The 15,627-nt window shown below is 47.6% G+C and overlaps 1 protein-coding gene across 1 annotated transcript in view; it reads right to left on the reverse strand.

Annotated features, from left to right (window-relative positions):
• TEX11 (testis expressed 11) overlaps window positions 1-15,627 on the reverse strand; it is a 321,481-nt gene that overhangs the window by 146,179 nt on the left and 159,675 nt on the right. The window contains exon 12 of the mRNA XM_073642366.1: window positions 5,640-5,791. Within this exon, the coding sequence (XP_073498467.1) occupies window positions 5,640-5,791 (152 nt within the window). The remainder of the gene's footprint in view (window positions 1-5,639; window positions 5,792-15,627) is intronic.

The raw sequence follows: 15,627 nt of genomic DNA on the forward strand, positions 1-15,627 counted from the left end.
TTTTGTTTTGTTATGATGATAAAACATCATTTTATGTTTCGTTTTTTATTTATTTTTTTACCGTGTTCACTAAAGGGGTTAACTAGGAGGACAGTTTTATAGGTCAGGTTGTTCCGGACGCGGCGATACCAAATATGTGTACTTTTATTGGTTTATTTATTTTTTTCATAAGATTATTTATTTATGGGTACAATATATTTTTATTTTTTTTATTATTATTATTTTCATTTTTTTTAATATGTTTTTACAATTTTTTTAATTTTTTTTTTCACTCTGACATTTTTTTACTTTTTCACATTGTCCCACTATGGGACTTTCACTTTTTGCAGCCTAATCGGCTGCATGGCATAGAGAGCAGCAGCTCCCTATGCCATGCAGCCTGTCAGCGCTGCACAGGGAGAAGTTACTTTGGTCGTGCACTGCGCATGACCAAAGCAACTTCCTGCCTCCTGGTGTCCCGGATGTTGTCATGATGACGTCGGGTCACCATGGCAACATCCGGGACCGGACTCAGACGCCGCGAGTCGCCGGCAGAGAAGGTAAGTATCGCGTTTACCTCCTCTTGCCACCGGAATGCTGCGATCGATTTCGATCGCAGCATTTCGGGGGTTAATGTGCCGGGAGCGGTGCGGGACCGCTCCCTGCACATAGCACCGGGTGTCAGCTGTGACAATCAGCTGACACCTGGCGCCGATCTCGCTCGCACACGAGCGCCAGGGCGTATTAATACGTATCAGGCCCATAAGGCCGAGGGCACAGATACGTATTAATACACCCTGGGCCAGAAAGGGGTTAAACATAATACCAAAACTTTTAAATCTAACCATACAGGTGAAGTTTTTACTATCAAGTCAAATATGAGCTGTCAATCTCACTTCATTATATACCTCATAGAATGCCACAGGATCAGCAACCTTAAACCCTATGAACTCAATGAAATTACTGAGATTTTTATTTAATTATGTATTTTATTCTATTTTATCTCTGCACAGTCGTTGCATAGGGTCACAGATCCTTTTTCTTATGTATTTTCTTAGGTACTTTTTCTTATGTATTTTAATACCCTTCTGATTGTTATTTTAATATTAATTTCTATTAATATCCCCATTTTTAATTCTATATCACAATGTGTCTTATCCTAAATAATCAATATACACATGATCTTGGATCCAATTTATCCATTCTTGAAAATTCATTTTTTATTTTTTATTTTTTTTAATTATTCCCTGCTCATTGTTTTATTATTCTTGTCCATGATTTTGTATTTATGAAAATTATTATCCCCATTTCATTTTTCGTCCCCCTTTTTAACTTTTTTTTTTTTTTTATAGTTTCCACCCATTAGTCTCACTACGCCTTCCGCGGCACTTTCTAGCCCCTATTCAATGGCTCATATTGAGTTCAAATCCGGTTTCTCCTGCACTCCAAACTGCAGTCTTTACAACACGTTTTGTCCTTTTTATTCATTTATAAGTATAGTTCCCTTTTCTGTATCACCTTTCTCTCATCCACCTAGATGGCGCCTCTGTTAAATGTTGCCCTTCTGATGGCCATACACAGCCAAATCCCAGGTTCTAATCACATTTCTCCTACGCTCCAATTGCTTCTCCTCAACAATTTGTCTTTTATTTATGTGGTACCATTTATATGTGCATTTCCCCTCTTTCCTTTGTCCCCCTTTCCCACATTTGCCTGGGTGGCTCCCCTGTTAAATATTCACTCATAGGCTTCTATTCACTGCCTCATTCTGGTTTCTTATCCCACATTTCAATCATTCAACTGTTCACATTTTATCAGTATTAAGGATGGTCCTTTTTTTTTTCCCCCCAACTTTAATCTATTTGAAATTGCCAGTTGAATGTCCCTCCCCTTCCTAATTTCCCCATTGGTTTAAGTGTTCCTGTGGGTGTTCCCTATGTAACTGGCATCCATTTTGGGCCTTTAAAAACCCATTCATTCTCATGCTGTACACATTTGGTTTTTTTACTTGAAAAAGACGCCGGTACGGCGTTGAAACGCGTTGTTAATAAAAAGCCTTTTCAGCATCATCATCTCTGAAGAATTGATTTACTTCAGCAGCGCAGCCCACTTACGTGTTTATCCAACTGGATCCAATATCTCCTGGAGGATTTATCTTCCAGCCACGGGACAGCAGCAGCTGTTTTTCTTCATGCCTTCATAGGAGTTGTGCCTGTCACAACTCCATCAGGTTAGTGTAACCTGCACTCTCTTAATTTCCCTCCATAGGGTATCACCCTATTGTGCACTCTGTTCCCCACATTTAGATCTACATAGAATTCCAATTATTTTCACATGAATCAGAAATTGTGTTTTTCACCTTCTGTGTATTCTCTTTATGATGTAACTTCTGTTGTTCTGCTTTCCATATAGTACAGTCTTTCTTTAAATGTCCTTTTTTCTTACATCTGAAACATTCTCTTGTCTCTTTATTATAGGGTCTTTTTGATTCTGTAGCTTTAAGAGCATTTCCATTATCTTTTTCAGTAGAAGAATCATTTGTTTGTTCTTTCCTTCTTTGATATTAATCTATGAGTCTGGTCTTCACAAACTCTAATGTAATGTCTGTTTCAGGTCTTGTCTCTAGTGCATTTATCACAGCAGTATATGAATCCGGTAAACTGCACAATAATATTGCTGCTACATGGCTTTCCTTAATATTTTCACCAATTGATCTCAGCTGTGATATCACTTCCATAATAGAGAACATATGCTTCTGCATGTCATTGTCTGCACTTAGTCTCATACTGTAAAGCTTTCTTAGCAGAAATAACTTGTGATTTAAGCTGGGTCTTTCATGTAGCTTTCTTAGTGCTTCCCACATTCCCTTTGCTGTATCCTCATTCCTTATGTGGATTAATTGAGCATCATCTACTAATAGGCTGATGGTAGCTTTTGCTTGTCTATTTTTCTTATCCCATGTCTGATTATCCTCATTAGGTCTATCTGTAGTGATTACTTCCCATAAATCACCTTTAGACAATAACATTTCTACTCTGAACTTCCATAACTGATAATTCTCATTATTCAGTTTAGCTACTGTGAGTTTTAGCTATGTGCTACTTGTCAGATTTAACTTGTCTTACTTGTTTGGAGAGAATTATACTGAAGAATTCTTCAGCATTCACCAGGGTCTTGCTGAGAGTTCCAGTGTCCTGGGTGTCTGGGGTCCTCGGTGCCCTGGTGCAGTACTGTGTGACTGAGCATTTTTTTCCTTTACCTCATGTTCTGAGAAGTAAAAGCTTGTTATCCCATGTAATCTGCTCTGTGAAGTTTCTACCGCAACTGTGGGGATCCAGAAGCTGTGCAACAATAAATACGTTGGGAATTACTGCAGAGTTAATGCCCCTGATGTTCTGATCCTCCCTAATCAGTGTTGCTAGAAGTTCTATGGAAAGAATAAAAAGAATAGGGGATAACCCTGTCTATGGAAAATTTGTCAGAAGTATACATAAAGCGGGCTCACTGGGTGAGGTGGATCTTCTAAGCTTAAGGTCCGGGTGGGCACACGGACCATGGACGTCAGTGCAACAGCTAGGTGGAGCACTTGGAACACGGACAGCTTAGGGACTGGAACCTCAAGTAGACAGTAGACAGGTGGAATGCTGGATGCTGGAAAATGCAGGCAAGCGGGAAATGTCCATGAGACCGCAGGCAAGCAGGCAAACACGTAGAAGGCAAAATAAAAGTTTTAATAAAGTCCTGGAAATCACAGACAAGCAGGCGGGATGCTGTAAACCACAGGCAAGCAGGAAACATCCAGGAGACCGCAGGCAAGCAGACAGGATGCTGGCAACAGTTGGCAGGAGAAAGACATCCAGGAGACCACAGGGAATCAGGAGGGATGTTGCAAACCACTGGCAGGCAAGAGACATCCAGGAGACCTCAAGCAGATTTCAGAGTTACTGAAGACCTTGAACAGATTGCAGAGTTACTAAAGATATGGGAAAATCAAGGAAGTTACGGGAAAAGGTCTCCAAATCGAGGAACATTTCACTGGTGACAAACATAGTTTTGTCTTTCACGGCTTGTACATATTTTGGTATTTTTGTGGTAATATACGAATACAAAACCTGGACTACAAAGAAACAAGACAGAAGAAAAATCAACACCTTCGAAATGTGATGTTGGAAAAGGATATTATCAATACCACGGATAGCAAGAAGAACAAACAAATCAATTTTGGAACAAATAAAGCCAGACATGTCACTCGCAGCTAGTATCACCAAGTTATGACTTGTCTATTTTGGACATGTCATATGAAGAGAGCAATCACTGGAGAAGGACATTATAGTCAAAATAATAGAAGGAACAAGGCAAAGAGCAATGCCAGCAACCAATGGCTTGATACTATCAAGATAACGGCAGAGAAGACCCTGGCGGACCTATCTAGCCTTGCACAAGATCAATCTTCCTCTAGAGCTGTGAGGGGAACAGGGTAGTAGCTGTGGCGAGGGGCTGCTGTGCTCCCACACCCTGGCCTCCCACAAAGAATAGGTAATGTCCTGTCTGTTGTGTGGTCTGGGTGTAGTGCATCACAGTCACTTTTGTAGCTTCTGCTGGCTCCACGGTCCTGGATCCGGATGTCACCACACAGTCAATGACAGACTGTATTCATTTGCAACAGTCCAACTTTACTCAACAAGTTCACAGTTTTCATTGCAGTTTCAGTACAGCACATATTCAGTTGCTCATCCTGAGCTCTCCCTTCGTCTTCTGGTGCCCTAGGCCCCTGAGTTACTCATCCTATCTTCCCAGCTCCCATGCTTCCTGGTCCACTTTCCTGCTTCAGCCTCCCATCCGGCTCCCATTGGGAGATGAAAGATGCACACTTTCCAAGCCTTATTCGGGCCATAGGCCCCGGATTTCCTGGGAGTTACCACTGAACAAAGTGGCGGCAGTCCGCATGCAGTTTCTCCTTTCAGTCAATATGCTTTCCGTACTTTTCCAGGCTCTCTGGCCTAATCTGCCTTTCCTCAGATCTCTTCCCCTTCAGCACTTTCTTAAACGTTGCAACTAACACTCACTCGGCTCTGTCTCACTTGAACCAGGAAATACTCCTCCTATTTATCACTTCTTCCCCCCATCCCATCTGGGAAATTCCCTGAACCTCATAACTATAACTTACACTACAGTGCCCCCTACTGCACTCCCTGTTCCTAACTAAACTTCTCTTGTTCCTACACCTCTATCCTATCCTTTCCCTGTATTATTACATCATAAAACATTTATATTATTCAACATTACTATACATAATACCATTATTAAAGTCTGGTTATTACTCCCACAACACATCTACTGTTTTACCAGGAAGGGATGAAGAGCATGCATACGCATCAATATACCCTTACAGAGCATTCACCCATCAAGCCGCCATGGCTCAAGATAGAGCCGGAGGATGCTAAATAATAATAATACAGAGAATTAAAAAAAAAGGATCTGCCTGGTAAAAAATGTTAATATAGAGTTTGGAAGACTGTGATTCCCACTGCATGGCCAGTAACCAATTATACTTGCTAGTAATTCAATTTTTCAATTCGACACTATTCACTAACAAAACAATATACCAATTGCAACCCATAATTCAAACTTTTGTTTTTTTTTCCACTTTTTATCCATACCTGTGATTAAATCTTCCACTTTCTGTCGTGCTAGAAGTTCTTTCCCCCGTCTTAGCAAAAGTTCAATTTGCAGAAGTAGAGCCTTTCCAATATCAGGAGACTGATTAAATTGATTACAGATCATTTTGATGAAATCAAATCCAACACAATCCCTATAAAACAATAATATTAATAGAACATTTCCAAATTCCAATTTTTGACCCGAAAAACAATATCCTATTATTGTTGCTGAAAGATGATAGCCCATCCCTTGCCTCTGCCAAGCAAATTAAGCATTATAAAATATCTATTTTAATTCTAAAGTTTGAACTGGGGTGCACTGATCGTTACATAGGTAATACAGTTGAAAAAAGATAAATGTTCTATGAGTTCTTATGAGGGATGGGGAAGGACTAGCAGAAGGAACACATGCACAACCACATTGCATGATCCAGTCCGTCCCAAAAGAGCTAATTTTTCCCTCCTAATCCTAATTTTCGATCCACAGAACCAAACATTCAGAAAATAACTACACAATTATCTAGTATTCTTTCTCTAGGTGGAGGGAGTGCCTCCTTGTCTTTTGAGGGGGTTTTACATGAGAAAGCTTTTGACCACACTTTTATTATCAATAAATAAGTAAAATAATAGTGGACCAAGTACTTAATCTTGGGGTACACCACTTATAACAGTGGACAATATGGAGTAGCAGTCATTCACCACAACTTTCTGGGTGCAGACTTTGAGCCAGTTTTCGATTCAATTACAAACCTTACTTTCTTTGCTTATATACCTTAATTACCTGTTAGGCGACTGTGTGGGACAGTGTCAAGCACCTTTGCAAAATCCAAAAACAATATATTCACAGATACTCCTCTGTCCAGGTTTCTACTCACTTCTTCAAAAAAGCTAATCAGATTAGTATGACAACTTCTGTCCTTAGTAAAACCGTGCTAGCTTACTTATATTATTTTCTATCACATACTCCTGTGTAGAATCCCTTACAAGCCCCTCGAACATTTTTCTCACTAGAATAGTTAAGATTACTGGTCTATAATTACCTTGGAAAAGCCTGAACCCTTTTTGAAAATGGGCACCGCATTAGCATTGTGTCAGTTGTTTGGTGCAGTACCAGTCACTAGAAAAGTCTCCAAAAATTATGTACAGGGGCGGATTAAGAGTAGCAAGGGCCCCGGGCAGTTTAGACGGCATGGCCCCCCCCACACACACACACCTGATGTATCACATGACTTGTCACATGATCCCCCTTTGATAGATCATGTGAAATTAATTCTGCACAATATTAATATATTAATCACAATTATTTTTTTATATTAATTGTATGACTTAATATTGAGCACTATTAAGTATGCTGACATCCCCCTATGTATGTAGGGTCTCATACTGTATAATATGAGCTTCCACATAATCCTCCTATACACAGCAGGAGGGCGCACGGCGCCCCCCCCCCCCAGATACAGCCGGGGGCCGCACGGCGCCCCCCCCCAGATACAGCCGGAGGCCGCACGGCGCCCCCCCCCAGATACAGCCGGAGGCCGCACGGCACCCCCTCCCAGATACAGCCGGAGGACGCAGGGTGCCCTCCCCCAGATACAGCCGGAGGACGCACGGTGCCCCCCCCAGATACAGCCGGAGGACACACGGTGCCCCCCCCAGATACAGCCGGAGGACGCACGGTGCCCCCCCCAGATACAGCCGGAGGACGCACGGTGCGCCCCCCAGATACAGCCGGAGGACGCACGGCGCCCCCCCCCAGATACAGCCGGAGGACGCACACACACAAACAAACATATACAGATATATACAAAGACAAATACATACACGCATAGGCTGCGTGCCCACTGTGCGTTTTTCAAGAGTTTTTGCCACGGAATTTCCGCAGAGAAAACGCTGAAAAAACGCTTGGTAATACGTGCCCCATGGTCTCCAATGATAATCCGCATGTGCTGTGCACATGCTGCAGAAATTTCCAATGCGGATTATCATTGCGGAAAAAAACGCAGCATGCCCATTAATTTTGCAGACACGCAGCGTAATTGCCGCCATTGACTTGCATTGAATCGCATAATATCCGCATGACTACATGTGCACATGCGGATATTAAGCGATTCAATGTGCGGATGGTACCCGGGTTTTGAGAAGAGGAGGCTCTCATCCAGACCAGGGTACCATAGTACCTGTAAAAAAAAGAATTTAAAATAAAAGAAATAAAGATTATACTCACCTTCCGATGGCCCCCGGTCTCCTCAGCGATACGTCCGGTCTGCTGTATGCGTCGCGGTGGTGTGAAAGGACCTGCCATGACGTCATTTAGTCATGTGACAGGTCACACGACAGCTGACATCGGCTGTCACGTGACCTGTCACATGACTAAATGACTTCATGAAAGGTCCTTTCACCCCACCGTGAGCCGCCCAACACACCGGACGCATCGCTGAGGAGACCGAGGGCCATTGGAAGGTGAGTATAATCTTTATTTTTTACCATTCTTATTCTTTTTTTAAACTATTACTTGGTCACACTATATATGCCGGTTGCATGGATTTATATAGTGTGACCAAGTTGTCAAGCATTTTTCCAAGTGATGCTAAAATCGCTTGGAAAAGTGCTTGATAACCCGCATGCGGAAATGCATGCAAAAACACTTGACAAACGCTTCTACCTGGCGGGAAAAACGCATGTAAAATCTGCATGCGTTTTTCCTGCCAGGGAGAAGCGGAAAAAATATGCAGCATTTCTGCATCGTGGACACATAGCCATAAACACATTTGAAACACAAAAATACATATAAACAGACATATCACACAATGATATCTGCACACATTGACACATCACTGTAACATACCTGGCGGCACCCTTGCATGGTGGTCCATCTCCCACTGTGCAAGAGCGCGCACTTGATCTCCAGTCCAGAATGTCTCTCTGGCTTCCCTCCATGCTGTCTGTTTGTGTCTGTTTCTGCTGCTTAAGGGCGGCGCCCGATCACTTCCTGCTTTTTGTACCTGCTGTGGGTCACACCCCTTGTGCGTCCTCAGCCTATTGCTGTCTGTCACCTGGTATATAACCCAGCTGCTCCAATCAATCCCTGCCTGAGCATTGTGTTTCATTCAATGTGTGCTTGCACTCTGAAAGTGCCAGGTCCCGTTCTGTGTTTCTCTTGTCTGCCTATCCTGGAGGCTGTATTTCCAGGCCTGTCTGAACACGCTCCTAGCCTGTTCCTCCCGCCTTCTAGGGGCCGATTACCTAGACCCGCTCCTGTATCTTGTCTGTCCTGTCTGAACACGCTCCTTGCCTGTTCGTCCCGCCTCTCTGGGGGCCGTATTCCCAGACCCGCTCCTGTATCCCGCTGCAGTGTCGGTCTCTTCCGTACACTCAGTTCCAGTCTGAACTCTCTCCTATCCTTTACCTGTTTTGCCTCTATGTCCGTTCCTTTCCTTTTTCTGCAGAGTCTGAACTCGTTCCTAACTCCTGCTTGTTGTCTCTGTACTCCTGTTTGTGAGTTTGTGGTCCATTTGCTACTTCACTGCAAATACCCTGTGGGTATCTGGCTCTGCCTTTCCCTTCCTGTCTGTTCCGTGTGAACAGAACCCTGTCTCGTCCTGCTCTGCTCTTGCTCACCGCTCCAGGCGGCCTCGTCCTGCTCTGCTCTTGCTCACCGCTCCAGGCGGTCTCGTCCTGCTCTGCTCTTGCTCACCGCTCCAGGCGGTCTCGTCCTGCCCTGCTCTTGCTCACCGCTCCAGGCGGTCTCGTCCTGCCCTGCTCTTGCTCACCGCTCCAGGCGGTCTCGTCCTGCCCTGCTCTTGCTCACCGCTCCAGGCGGTCTCGTCCTGCCCTGCTCTTGCTCACCGCTGCAGGCGGTCTCGTCCTGCCCTGCTCTTGCTCACCGCTCCAGGCGGTCTCGTCCTGCCCTGCTCTTGCTCACCGCTCCGGGCGGTCTCGTCCTGCCCTGTTCTCGCTCACCTCTCTGGGCGGCCTCACTCTGCTGTGTTTGTCCGCCACATCTGTGGTTCTGTTCCAGGGTCCCAGTGTGTACTGGGTCCTGTCCCGCCTGTGTTCCTGCCTGCTAGTGCCTTCCTGTCTGCACTCTAGCCGTGCTTGCCTGTACCCCCCTGCCTGCATACCCGCCTGCCTGCATACCAGTCGTGCCTGCCTATTCCCACCAGTCTGTGTGCCAGCCTAACCAGTCTGTTCCTGTATTCCCCTGTGTGGGTCAACAGCCGTGTCCGGGGTCTGTCCTGGAGTAGCACCTGGTCCCTCTGCTCGGTTCCTCCTTGGTGCACTGGCGTCGTATGCCGTCGTGCGACCCTGGTCGGATCGGGTGAATACCTAGTTACGCCCCTCCAGGCATTCACTCTCCGGCACGGTCCAGTGGAATCACACGCACACGCCGCTCAGCCCGGGCGTGTGCATTACAGCATGCTCAGGCCATGGTTCCTGTTGAGCCCCACGGCCTTCGCTCTCTGAGATGTTTTCCAGCGAATACGTGCATTAAAAATAAATAAATACATTTTTTTTCCCCTTAGCTGAGTTCCAGGCGAATTACGCACCCGTCCAGATGGATCTATCAGCTCTCGTTCCTGCGGATCCGCCACGTTACTATGGGGATCCAAGACAGAGTCGTGCATTTGTGGAGCAATGCATGCTACACTTCAAGTTCTACCCTCTATGTTTTCCCACAGATCGGGTTAAGGTGGGATTCATGATGTCTTACCTAGCGGGTGATGCCTTGAATTGGATCATTCCCCTATGGGACGCACAGGATCCTATCGTCCTAGACATAATGGCCTTCCTGGTGGCCTTTCTAATGGTCTTCGATGATCCTAACCCGGAGGCTCCTGCTGAAGCTTCACTTCCCAGTATCCCGGAGCAGCCCCGATGGGTAATGTGTGTGGGTAGCGCAATAGTCCTCCAGCCCAATGAGACTACTGCCCACCCAGAATCCTCACAGGGTGACTACGCTCTCCGGAATACTTCTCCCAACCTCAAGAGGCAGTCCAGACGTGCTAGACGTAGAGGCAAGCCGTCACGCCAGGGTCTGTCCTCCCTGAGACCTGCTGACCCCAACCTTGAAGTCCCTACTGAAGCTTCATCTCCCTGTATCCCGGAGAAGCCCCAACGGGTAATGTGCGTGGGTAGTGCACCAGTTCTTCTGCCCGAAGAGACTACTGCCCATCCAGACTCCACACAGGAGAACTTCCTGCACCCGGCATCAGATGCTTCACCCACTTTAACCGGTGTGCATGTCCAAGGATGCTCCGAAGCTGTGATTACCTCAGAGTCTGTGCACCTCTACTACCTGGCGGAGGACCCCCAGTTGCCTCCTGAATCCTCCGGGATACCACTCGATGACAAATGGAGAGAGACTTCTCTACACCTGGTACTCGATACTTTGTCCGCTCCGTCCTGTGAGCCTGACAATGGGTACCCCAAAGTGGTAGTTACCCCCGAGTCTCTACACCCCTCCGACCAGGCGGAGGACCTCCAGTTGTCTCCAGAACCCTTCGGGGTGCTACCTGGTAGCGAAAGGACAGAGACTCTCCTATACTCTGTACCTGATACCTGTTACAACTCTCCTGTTAGTTTTTTTTTAGTTTGCTGGTCACATGACCATTTTGCCTATTTAATCCGGCTCCGCCCTCCTGGCTTTGCTGGACTTCATTTGTATTTACTACTGTTGAGCTAGCTTGTTGCTCTATTGCCGTTCTCTGTTAGTTTTGCTAGGTCTTCGGACCTCTATGCTTTTTGTTGTGTGTTTGTCTTTGACTGCTACTATTTCTGCTAGGAGGTGTCCAACTTGTCCCAGTCCCTAGATCTTGTAGGGATCCCTCCCCCACATCTATAGGTCTGCGTTCAGACTAGCCGAGGACTTTAGCGGGTCTGATCGCAGGATCAGTTTCCCCGTTACATCGTAGGGATCTAGTTTAGTTCTATTGTAGGGACAGATCTCCTGCCTTTCCTTAGTCTCTGTAGCAGATCATAACAGTAAGTCCAGCCATAAAAAAAAAAATAAATAAAAAGGAAAGGATTTTCTCTGGGGAAAGACCTCCAGTTTTCCATCATGATCTCGGTGCAAGATTTGGCTCAACGCTTGCAGGGACTCTCTCTGGAGGTGACCAAGCTCCAACAACACGTGAGTAGCTGTTCTGGAGCGCATTTTGTGGAACCAAAGGTACGTCTGCCTGATCTATTTTTTGGCGAACAACAAGATTTTTTTTCTTTTAAAAATGCTTGTCTATTATATTTTCGTTTGAGACCCGGATCCTCTGGTGATGAATCACAGCGCATAGGGTTCATAATGTCACTTTTGCGCAAAGATCCTCAGGGATGGGCCTTCTCTCTCCAACCTAATGATCCGTGCTTTAGCTCAGTGGATAGTTTTTTTTCTGCTTTGGGTTTGTTGTACGATGATCCTGATCGTGTCTCATCTGCTGAGTCTGAATTAAGACGTTTGAGGCAGGGATCAGGTAATGTGGAAAAATATTGTTCTCACTTCCGTCGGTGGTCTGCCCAGGTAGGGTGGAACGATTCAGCTTTGAAAAGCTTGTTTCTGGCAGGGCTAGGTGAAAGGGTTAAGGATTTACTGATTGCTTATCCCACACCTGGAAACTTGCAGGAGGCAATGCAATTAGCTATACGGGTGGACAGGAGACTGCGTGCAAGGGTTAATGAGAGCAAATCCTCTGCTATGTCAGCTTCGAGTCCTGAGAGGTTCTGTGCTGACAATGGAGAGCCGATGGAAATTGGGGCGATGGCACCCCGCTCTCAGGAAAAAGACCGCCGACTTTCTGAAGGCTTGTGTTTCTATTGCGGAAGCTCTGGTCATTTTATTAAGAGCTGTGTGCTTCGTAAGAAGAAAGAAAAAAAAATGGTCAGTCATGCTCGTATTGCCTGTTTAAATTCTAAGGGGGTATTCCTATCTGCCACTACTGCTGCTCAGGATGAATTAATTGAATTTCGGATATTTGTGGATTGTGGATCTACTCTGAATGTGATTGATGGGGGATTCTTGGAAAAACTTAGATTAGAACCTAAAACTTTGTCATCCCCTATTGCTGTGGTTTCTGTCGATGGCTCTCCCTTGAAGAGTGTTACTCACAAGGTCTGTGAATTTCCCCTCACTATTAATGGTATTCACCAAGAAAAGTTGGATTTGGTGGTATTGGATAATTTGCCTTCTCCAGTAATATTGGGGTTACCCTGGTTAAAATTGCACAATCCTGTACTGGATTGGTCTACCAATTGTAGAGTCGGCGTCCCTGCCCTCTGCTAGGCAGGGACGCTGTTCCCCTCACCTCTCTGCTCTGAGTGCGGCGTCCCCCTCCCGCTCTGCTGGCAGCGCGCGCTCCTTCCCGGCCACTGTGCTTAGGGCGCGCGCGCACTCCCTCCCTCTTAAAGGGGCCGCGCGCGCCGTCCTAAGGAGTCCCCGGCCAATGGCCGGAGGACTTCACCATATATAAGGCACCTCCTCCAAAATGGAGGTGCCCGAGCAATGTTGTTGCACTGTTCACTACTCTGCTTCAGCCCTCAGGTCCCGTTGCCAGTTACCTGCCAGTTACCTGCCTGATTCCTGCCAGAGTCCTGCCAGTTTGCTGTCTGTTTCCTGCCTGATATTCCTGCTACCTGCTTGCTAGCCTGAGGTCCGACGGTCTGCCTTCCTACTCCTGTCAGTCTGTCTATGGACCAGCTTGCCCGCTCACCTGGGAGCGCTCCTCTGCTACCTGCCTGCTAGCCTGCCTGGAGGCTCCGCCGTCACATGCTGTGACCACCTGCTATTCCAGAGACTCTTGCCCGCTCACCTGGGAGCGCTCCTCCGCTACCTGCCTGCTTGCCTACCTGGAGGCTCCGCCGTCACGTGCTGTGACCACCTGCTATTCCAGAGACTCTCGCCCGCTCACCTGGGAGCGCTCATCTGCTACCTGCCTGCCTGCCTACCTGGAGGCTCTGCCGTCACGTGCTGTGACCACCTGCTCTTCCAGAGACTCTCGCCTGCTCACCTGGGAGCACTCATCTGTCATCCGCCTGCTAGCCTACCTGGAGGCTCAGCCGTCACAGGTCGTACCTACCCTATACTCAGAGACTGTCCCGGTCACTTGCTGTGACCTCCTGCCCGTTCACCCAGAGACTGCCCCGGTCACTTGCTGTGACCTCCTGCCCGTTTACCCAGAGACTGCCCCGGTCACTTGCTGTGACCTCCTGCCCGTTCACCCAGAGACTGCCCCAGTCACTTGCTGTGACCTCCTGCCCGTTTACCCAGAGACTGTCCCGGTCACTTGCCGTGACCTCCTGCCCGTTCACCCAGAGACTGTCCCGGTCACCTGCTGTGACTGCCTACCCGTCTTCCCTGGTCGCCACCCGCTCCCTTACAAGGACCGCCCCCTTGTATAGTAGCTCAGAGGTTCCGCCTACCAGACCCGTTACAGTTTGCTCGGGCCATGGAACCCGGTGGCACCCAAGCTCCCTCGCTCTCGGACCTCTGTCATGAACTGTCCCGTCAGAGGTCCCAACAGGAGTCCATCCTGGGTCACCTGCGGAATGTCAATTCTCGCCTGGACACTCTGACTGCTCCACCAGCAACCACCGCTAGTGCCATGACTCGCAACCCGGCAGCTCCGCTGCCCACCAATACCATAGTATCCTACCCCGGACCCCGGCTTTCTGCACCTCCTCGCTTCGGAGGCGACTCCGCCCAGGCTCGGGGCTTCATAAATCAGTGCACCCTGCACTTTGAACTCCTGTCCCACCAGTTTAACTCCGACCGGGCCAAAGTTGCCTTCATCATGTCCCATCTCACCGGGGAGGCCCTGGCCTGGCTAAATCCTCTATGGGAGAGAGGAGACCCCCTGGTGTCCGACTTGCCTGCCTTTCCGGAAAGTCTTCGACGAACCCGGACGGAAGACCTCATCCGCATCATCTCTGCTACGCCTCCGTCAGGGAAGTCTCACCGTGGGCCAATATGCCATACGGTTCCGTACCCTTGCCTCGGAGCTGGTCTGGGATAACGACGCTCTGGTATCCGTCTTCTGGGAGGGTCTGTCCGGCCGTATTAAAGATGAACTTGCCGGTCGGGACATTCCTACCACTCTCGATGACCTAATAACTCTTGCCACCCGGATTGACCTACGGTTCCAGGAGCGTGCCAAAGAGGTCACCCGTGAGAGAAGGTTTCCACGTCTAGCTCCTACTTTTCAGAGATCCGTCTCTCCCCAGGTACACTCTCCTGAGCCTATGCAGGTCGACCAGACCAAGATGGTCAAAACCCGTCAGGACTTACGCCGTGCCGAAGGGAGCTGCTTCTACTGTGGCAGTAAGGAGCACCAGATCCGTATGAGCCCGGAGAGGTCAGGAAACGCCTGTGTCTAGGTTCGCTCAGAGAGGTCAACCTAGACAAGAATAAATCCTCTCCATCTCTGCTACTGTCAGTCTCTATTATCTGCGGGGAGAATCGTTATTTCGAACTAGCCCAACTTGACTCTGGAGCGGCCGGGAATCTTATCTCACAGTCCCTGGTAGAAAAATACCGCATTCCCACCAAACCTCTGGCTGTACCATTATCTGTCGCTGCTGTGGATGGGGGCCTCTTACCACGTCCCATCCAACTCATCACCGAATCCGTAACTCTGCAGGTGGGAATGCTGCATTCTGAGAGCATCTCTTTTCATGTTCTGCCTGGACTCTCTCACGCTCTCTTATTAGGTCTACCTTGGCTCCAGAGACATGCACCCGTGCTTGACTGGCAGACCGGAGAAGTCCTTCGCTGGGGACAGGACTGTCATAAGACTTGTTTGGTTCCTGTTCATCCCGTCCGTCCTTCTCCTACCCCAACTAATCAACCTGGACTTCCGATTCCCTATTGGTCATTTGCTGATGTCTTTAATAAAAAGGAGGCAGAGACATTACCCCCTCATAGACCATACGACTGTCCTATCGACCTGTTACCCGGTACTACTCCTCCCCGTGGGCGTATTTACCCGTTGTCCGCTGCTGAGAC

Source organism: Phyllobates terribilis, unplaced genomic scaffold (genome assembly GCF_046119375.1).
Source record: "Phyllobates terribilis strain yellow unplaced genomic scaffold, ASM4611937v1 Scaffold_7__3_contigs__length_470593459, whole genome shotgun sequence".
Lineage (NCBI taxonomy): Eukaryota > Metazoa > Chordata > Amphibia > Anura > Dendrobatidae > Phyllobates > Phyllobates terribilis.